The following is an 8,982-nucleotide window of genomic DNA, read 5'->3' as shown; positions in this document are numbered from 1 at the left end:
TAAAATATTTGGATGTGTGCAGACCTTCTCTTTTGCGCGTGCAACGTTTCACTAGCTTGCTCACCTGATGCCCGCTGCCCTCAGTGCTCTCTAGAAGCCAACAGCTCGCTTACTCATCAGAGACGAGGCTGCTAAATTCTTATTGGCTGACTTGACAAACACTCACAGCATTTCATGCATTACCACGACAACAGAAGAGGAAAAATACAGTGCATGCATAATTATTATGCAAGTTGATATTCTGATCATATTTTTTTCCAAGCACATTTTACCAATTCCAAACGACATCAATCTTAATAACGGTTCGATATGAGATGTTAAAATATCCAAAGTTCGTTAAATTGTAGAAGCTTGGTGGCGTGTCTGATTAAAACACTGGGAAAACACCAGTCCTTTGCTCTCTTTTATTCCATTGGATTGAAGAAGCATAAATCTTTAGCAATTCTCATGACATGAAGTTCACAAAGTCACATGGAGCAGGACTACTGGCATCAGGTGAGCAAGCTAGTGAAACGTTGCACGGGCAAAAGAGAAGGTCTGCACACATCCAAACACTTATTGTAAATGCAAAATTGATTTTCGTGCGCTCAAAATACTTTTTTCTTTGCGAAACGAACGTTTTCTCCACAAAACTCAGATCGCGCGCGTACAAAATGCACTTTTGTGCGCTCAAAATATGATCTTTCGCGCGCAGAATTGTTGCAGAGATCTAAGCCTATACTGAAATAGACCCTCAGTTTCACATTGGAGTTTACCCGAGGACCTAGGAGTTTTGTTTATATTTCAACAAACATTTTTGTTTTATTTTTTGTAAATCTTTAATTCACGGAATGGGCAACATTGTTCACAGAAAAATGTAAGGCGATTTTATATTGTCATCTAAAACTATCGTAAATGTTTATTTTATTTATCACCATCTTCTCTAAAAGAAGAAAATTATGTACGGAGCCCCTAAAGGGACATGGTGGTGGAAAAAAATCAGATTGAGTTAAAAAATTTGGGGTGGGAGGAAAAAATATTTGTCAGATTTTTTGCGTTCTCCCTCGCAAAACTTTTGCGTTCCCTCGCAAAGATATTTGCGTTCTCTCGCAAAACCAGTTGAGTTCGGACAAACACTTCCTGTTTACTTTACAGATTGTAGTGGTTCATACAGCTCCATACGTTCAGGAGCAGTTCATAGAGTTTTGTTTTGAACTTAATAGTCAGGACGAAATAGTCAGTGCATCAAGGCACGGTTTTGGGACATTCTAAAACGCTTAATGTAAACCACTGTGTTCTCCCTCGCAAAAATTTTGCGTTCCCTCGCAAAGATATTTGCGTTCTCTCGCAAAACCAGTTGAGTTCGGACAAACACTTCCTGTTTACTTTACAGATTGTAGTGGTTCATACAGCTCCATACGTTCAGGAGCAGTTCATAGAGTTTTGTTTTGAACTTAATAGTCAGGACGAAATAGTCAGTGCATCAAGGCACGGTTTTGGGACATTCTAAAACGCTTAATGTAAACCACTGGATGACTAAATTCAGTGCATACCTTACTAATAAAGCATACAGACGAGCAGAATAGCCCAGAATATGAACGTAACCCGGTAAATTGAATTGCACTTTAAGAGTATCCATCATAGAAAGAAAATGCTTAATTAATGGACTAAGATAGTGGTATAAAAAGGCCAGATTCGGTATACAGTTTATTAATAAATTATACATGAAAGTAAGAACAGAAGCGTTTTCCTCCCAAAAAAAAAATGCGGCTTAATGAAGACAGTGATAAAAAAAAGACCAAATATGCTATAGAACTTATTAAAAATATATTCTGCGTACATGCAAACAGATGAGCCCATATGAGCTGAACTGCATTAAGCGTTTTCTTCCCCATAGAAAACCGCGCTTAACGTGGCTTAATTATTTGGCTCACTCTGGGTTGGGTTATGGCACTGTTTAGGTTCAGTTCTGGCTAAAAATATGTGGACCAGTTTTGGGCCAGCGAACACAAACTAATCTGGGCCACACTTTAGCTGTTGATATGGGCCAGATCCGCGCCAAAGGAAATTTGCTGACTGCGTATATTTGCGAGAGAACGCAAATTTTTTCCACCACCATGTCCCTTTAGGGGCTCCGTAATGATGTGTTCTATAGGTTCAATAAACTTAAATAAATGTTGAATACGTTTAAAACGTATGATAAATGGTCTGCTTTGCTTTAGTAACATGTTTGTTACCATGATATATATATATATATATATATATATTATCTCCATCTTCTTTAGAAGAGAATGTGTCACGGACACGCCAGGCTCTTTCACCTATCAGCGCTCACAATCACCGGAATACTAATCACACACACCTGACTGTCATTCACCAATCACCCACACAGCACTATAAGTGTGTGTGTGTGTGCGTGCTCCTGGAAACACCCCGATCCTCTCCGTCTCCCTCCGACCTGCTAATCAAGAATATAACTGTCAGTATCCTCTTCAAGTCCGTTGAAGACTCTAAGTCTGCAATACTCACGAAGTCTTTGATCATCTCCATCCTGAATAATAAACCTGTCTGTTTCATTCTAACTCACCTGTGTATCGAGTCTGACTTCCCTTTACAATATGGAGTGTCCCCACAAACCAGATGTGTTGTAATACTTTAAATAATTGACCTGAGCAAAATTTGCCCCAGAGCATAACCGTTTTTTAAATGATAAATGATACTAAATGATGTTTATGAAAATATAAAAATGCAGAAAGTTTACTGTGATGGGTAGGTTTAGGGGTGATTCAGTATAAAATTAAATAATATAATGTAAATATGAATATAAAAGGTTCTAAATATAATGTAGAAACGTACATTTTCTGTGAAACTGCTTTGCAACAATTTGTTTTGTGAAAAGCTAAACGAATAAATTTGAATTGAATTAGGTCATATTTATTATTATCAAATTATTATGATAATTTTTTTTTTTTTTTTAAGTGATTGTGACATGTGGCCAAGTATGGTCACCCATACTCAGAATTAGTGCTCTGCATTTATCCCATCCAAAGTGCACACACACACAGCAGTGAACACCCACACCGTGAACACACACCCAGAGCAGTGTGCAGCCATTTTTTCTGCGGCGCCCGGGCAGCAGTTGGGGGTTCAGTGCCTTGCTCAAGGGCACGAGACTCGAACCCGCAACCTTTGGGTTACGAGTCTGACTCTCTAACCAATTAGGCCACGACTTCCCCTTAAAACATGACAATGACAAGTCCACAATATCCCTTACCGTTTGGCCTGTTAAAATGAATTTTTTCCCCTTTACTTTTTTTGACGTCGCTGGCTCATTACAAATGTTTTTGTTGTCTAAAACTAGTGTAAATGTTTTGCTTTGTTTTATATCGTGTGTGATCGCATCATTTATATTAATTTCATTTAAAAGAAGAGAATAAGACTCGTACTTTTGAATGTGTGTTTGTGTACTTGTTTAATCTACGTTGTGGGGGGCCAAAGAGAGGAGCATGAACATTTTGACTTTGCATGGGCCATTTTATTGAGCCCCATGAGAAAATTACTTATAAATCACATCACTTATTTATTTATTTTGTAAGATATAAAGTTTTCTGTGATGGGTTAGTGATAGGTTGTAAAATGTATAATTATCTGTAGATAAAAACAAAAAAACAGTAGGAGTCTGTGTAGTGTCCCCATTTAGATAGCTAAGAAAATGTGTGTGTGTGTGTGTGTCAGAGAGAGAGAGAGAGAGCGAGAGACGGAGGAGCTTTTCCAATTTCACTGTGAGAGATGTGAGTGTAGCTCTAAGCAGGATTTCATTTTTGAACTCAAATTAAGCACATTTTGAGAGCATCTCATTTGAAGTACGGCTGACATAAAGATGTGTTTTCTCCGCTCTCTGGAAAATGTAAGGGATTTATATTTTTATCCATTTCTTTATTTACTGTTTTATTTTCAATTCATTATTAGTCATGTTACATATTTTATTTAAATCTTTTTTATACAATCATCAAATTATATGTGTGGGCGCGCACACACATATTGTGATATGTTCCCATGATCTGTTAAAATTGTCTACTTATTTTTTATATTGACCTTAAAACCGATATGTATTTCACAGCTCTTTTCTGATTTTCCACAGAAATGCCTGAGATCTATTTATCTAAGCATACCATGGAATGCAACCGGATTTCTCCCTGGTCATGCGGGCGTCAGATGATGGACACCATCAGATGTGGGTGTTCAAAATGGACCATAAAAGCACAAAAACATTCCTCAGGACTTCATTTATGGTTTCGTCACCGGACAGAATTGTACAAACACCATATTTCTTCCCACAGAGGTCATAGGGCAACATCGGAATTCCACATATGCAATATATCCACATCTGGATATCATTAACAGGTCATGGGATCAACACAACGTGTTTGGTTGCGACGTGGGTGGGCTACGTGGGGGGAGGGGAAAGGTCAAAAGGTCAAAGCCATAAATCTTTCTTGACACAAGCGCCCCGTTATTGACTATTCCCATGTTGTTTTCAATGAAACTGTTAGCAAATCATAGCAGTGGGTGTTTACTTGAGAGTCTTGAATGTGCCCCGCCTATAAAAACAGACCGTTCTGCAGAGAGGCTCAAAAACAGGGTATAAAATAGCCCATTACTTCTAAATTATGATGTGTTTTTGATGTAAAATCACACTAACATTATAAGTGAACCTCAGAGAACATTATAATAAAAATAATAAAAATAAATTAAAAAATTATTTTAAAAATGTAGTTCATGACCCCTTTAAGCACATTTTAGTATAGGACATATGTGCGTTCACCTTACAATTTTGTATGATTTTATAGAATGTATAATACAGTGCCATTCCTGGCTTGATTGATATATTAGGGAGGCGGGACTCCCGCATTGCTGTCATGATTGGTCTGTCAACTGACAGAGATGGTGTTATTGGTGCTTCCAGGATTGGTCATGCCCAAGACGGTTCTTATAGTGAGATACCTCATATATTACCAGAGAACCGCGAGATTACACAAATAACCTAAAGTTTTTTTGGATTGTATTTTTCTCAGGTTATTTTACCATCTGCTGCAGCTTACAACTAAATGTTTTTTTATATTCTGATCTTCAATTCTGTTATTTCATATCTGTTATTTGACTGCTAGAAAACAAACAACAGCATTTTCAGTGTTCTTTCAGTAGTGTTTTTAGCTCTTAAAGGTGAGGAATATAATGTTTATGTTCTCCTCTCCTAGTTTAATATGCAAAGAAAAATACAAGTAAGCTATTGGTAGGTTGATAGGTTGCAGATATATGTGGGTCGTATATGGTTCTGTGGCACTACATTGCTCTGTTGGTTGTAGTATGAAAGCAACATTGGCTCAACCAAAAGGTGGGACAATCTGTTTGTCCTATTCGATCATGGGGAATCTTGTTCATTAATAAACATTTTATATTTCTATTTTAAATTCCCTTACACTAGTAGTGCAGAAATATACACTTCATCTTTAAAGACATACAACACAGATTGCACTGCCCATTTAGCTTGCTCTGATAAATTGTATGACAATAATCCTGATTCTAATCTGTTACTTTTCCTCACCTGTACAGATTCCACCAACAGTGACTCAGCTAAATCTAAGGTAAGATCAGCATCTAAAATGCACAACTATATGTATTTATTTTTATTTATTTTTTTAATTGAGAAAGTTTACTACCTATACATTTTTTTTCTCAGTGCGTATTTTTCATTTTCTATTATATGTATTTTATATTCATATTTTTTGTTTTGCATTTAACAAATGGCAGGCATAGCTGTTTTTCCTTGAATGTTGTGAAATGTTTTTCATTTAATATTTTTATTTTAGTGGTTAATGTGAGGAATATTCCACATACAGCTAAGACCAATATATATATATAGTAGATGTTTTCCATTTTAAATTATACTGTCATCGATTTTAAAAAGTTTAATTGAAAAATATACATGAATTTCAGAATGTCTTAGTATTTAATGTCTTAGACATCATATTGCTTTATGATAGCAGCACTTCACGGGTTTGTGCCAAACCAGATGATCATTCAATCCATCATGATTTCAGAATGATCCAAAGAGTCCAGAATGATACAATGATACAGTCGCATGTTATAGATTTAGTAACTTGAATAGTATACAAGTAACAGTTGACAAGTGCAGAATCTAAAATATTTATTATTCAGTTAACATCATGACCTTGCTTTGTGTGACGAGAGGGGTGGGGCCGAGAGCCGTGGGAACGGAGCGAGGCCGATGGAGTAAATGATAATGCGCGACACCTGCACCACTCACCGGTCTCGAGTCCCATGGAGGAGGATAAAAGGAGGAGTGACGACAGTGTTGGACGAGAGAGGACCAGGCCTGGACTTTATGTTGTTTTGTTTCTGTTTGTGCGCGGTAGTCATCCGTGAGGGGCTGTCGCGCTATTTTAAGTTTTGTGTTTATTTTATTATTAAAATTATGTTTAAATGTTTGCCGGTTCCCGCCTCCTTCTTCCCAATCTACGAACTGTGTTACACTTTGTTTTTCATAAAAAAATCCTAAAACTTTTTGTTTCCATGTTTGTTTAAACGATTTTGAATGTCAGATTTTTAGTGTTGTCATGCCTCCTGGATAAACTTCTGATAACATGTTACTGAAAAAAGACTCTGAGTCCTCATTAAAAGACTTCAGTATCAGCAGAACAAATTGTAAAAATTTTTGAGCTCTGCAATGAAATGCAATTTCTTTTATTACAGGGAACATCAACATCCAAGAAAGACCTGAGTGCCAAAGACTTCCTCCCCATGTCTATCATATCAGCCATGACCCGGAAGAGACAGAAACACGAGAGCACCTGCCCTGCAGACAGCAGCACTGATGAAGACTCTGAGCAGGAGTCAATCAAAGCCAGCATCTATGAGGAAATGAGTGACAACAGAGAGGTTCCAGGGGAGAGAGAAGCAAAACAAAGCAGATGCCTATCCCGAAAATCAAAAGAAGAGACTGGGGAAGTCAGCATGATGGAGGGAAAAAAAAAAACCGGAGGAGGACCAAGAAGAACTGAGGGTGGCAGAGGAGAAGAACACCATTCTTCAGAAGGAACGGGATAAGATAGGAGTGGAGGTTTGTAAGAGAAAACAAACAGGTCGGATTCGGTCTCAGCGCCCTCTGAGCTTCCTGTATTCACACCACCAGAGTGTGTCAGGGCTCAGAGCCTAATCGCAGTCGACCAAATCTTCTTTCTCCACCTGCTCCAACCCACCACAGCCCTCAAATATCACTCACAGTCTTACCCAGAGGAAACTGAGAGGAGAAAGAGTGCGACCTCACTCATTGTATGTATAACAGCCGGAATGGAAAGGAGCAGGGCTTGGGGGCAATACCTGCCTCTTGTATGCACAATCTGGGCCTCTCAACAGTCAAAGAATCACTTGTTAGAGGTCAAGAGAAGCTGCGTCAGACTGTGTTACCCGGTAGGAGCAGCACGGATGTCTTCAACAGGACTGCATTTGTAAAGAGCAGGTCAACTGATCAGCCCATGGCCTGTGGACATGCGGGCTTACCAGAGACACGCTGCAAGAAACATGAAACACATAAACAACCCCTTGCCAACTTTAGCCCTGCTCTTTAAAAAGCTTTAATGCTTTTGTTTTTTCACCTCCTCCTGCACAAGAGGAGGGCTACTATGGCAGCTACAACCATATGACAGCACCGTTCTCATTACAAGAGTCAAAAGCATTATTAAGCACCTACAAACAGGTGCAGCAAAGTATTTTGATTGTTTGAGTGTGAAAATGCCATTCTGTGCTCCCACCATCTCACTGAATATTAACCCGCTTATTATACGGCTACTTGTCAAATATAAAAAGTAATTTTAGTTTAGCTGAAATTATTTTACATTGATATTATCTTAAAGCTTTTGCTAAGAAAAAACTAGCCCATTACAGTGTACAAAACAATCAGCCTGGCAAAAAGTCAAAATTGAGACATAGGAATATACGCTATCAAGAATTTTCCTTGAGGGGGAAAGATTTCCCCACACAGTTTTTACATCAGGTTGGTTACAAATTTGCTGCACTGACAAACAGAAAGCTGCTTTGGTTGAAAGTGATTTCTGTGTGAGCTATGCTTTATGCATTCTTTGCAGCAGTGGTGGCTCCAAGATTTTTTGTTGGTGGTGCTAAGGGGGGGCTTAACAGTTCAGAGGGGGTGCTAAAAAACTAATTAAATTGAGAGAAAGTAATGAATGCCTAAGCTTCAGCTAAGCATGCAAATTCAGCCACCTTGTGTTTTTTATATACAGCAGTGAGTCCACGCACTTGGCCCAAGGAAGGTATCCAGTGGTGGATGAAGGTTTCTTGCGTGTTCGGTCTTTTCAGCGCGCACCATCAAGTGTCAGTCACTCTCAATGCCAACTGGCAGGAAAACACGGTAAATTCTAAAAAAGTTTTACAATAGATAAAGTGCCGACAATTTATAAAACAATTTCCTAAACGGACCAAAACGGAGACTTTTGAAAATGATGGCGTGGCTGCCCACATTCACTCTGCGTATCCTTGACGACCGTGCAAACCATAACATCGTGCTGGATTGTTGTACCCATAGATATATACATGTCTATGGTTGTACCCAGAGCCGTTGAGAAACAGAGTTATGACACTCCCATAGGCTTCCATAGGAACTGAGGAATGCGGAAGTAAAGCGTGTCATGGAGCAGCCATAGACTGTATAAAAACATGGACGTAGTGTCCGTGACGTCACCCGTAAATTTCCGAAGAGCGTTTTTGAAGCTCAAAATTGGGCGGAGGTGGCCGTCGCCATCTTGGCAGCGTGTCACCACGCGTCACTCCCGGATAATCGAAAAATTTTTTGAACCAGGCTGTAAACATGTTTTTTTTCTGCTGTAAAGTTGGCCATTTTAACATGGGGAGTCTATGGGATTGATTCCCTTTTGCAGCCAGCCTCTAGCGGCCAGTTGATTAATT

The 8,982-nt window shown here is 38.8% G+C and overlaps 1 protein-coding gene across 1 annotated transcript in view; it reads left to right on the top strand.

The window, feature by feature from the left end:
• Positions 1-8,262, top strand: part of LOC107745638 (rho GTPase-activating protein 23-like) — a 43,550-nt gene extending 35,288 nt beyond the window's left edge. Inside the window, exons 3-4 of the mRNA XM_016559558.1 lie at positions 5,593-5,624; positions 6,754-8,262. Of these exons, the coding sequence (XP_016415044.1) occupies positions 5,593-5,624; positions 6,754-7,107 (386 nt within the window). The 3' untranslated portion in view covers positions 7,108-8,262. The remainder of the gene's footprint in view (positions 1-5,592; positions 5,625-6,753) is intronic.
• The last annotated feature ends 720 nt before the right edge of the window (positions 8,263-8,982 follow it).

Source organism: Sinocyclocheilus rhinocerous, unplaced genomic scaffold (genome assembly GCF_001515625.1).
Source record: "Sinocyclocheilus rhinocerous isolate Xijiao unplaced genomic scaffold, SAMN03320098_v1.1 scaffold1972, whole genome shotgun sequence".
NCBI classification, from domain to species: Eukaryota; Metazoa; Chordata; class Actinopteri; order Cypriniformes; family Cyprinidae; genus Sinocyclocheilus; species Sinocyclocheilus rhinocerous.
This window is presented reverse-complemented; position numbering and strand designations above follow the sequence as displayed.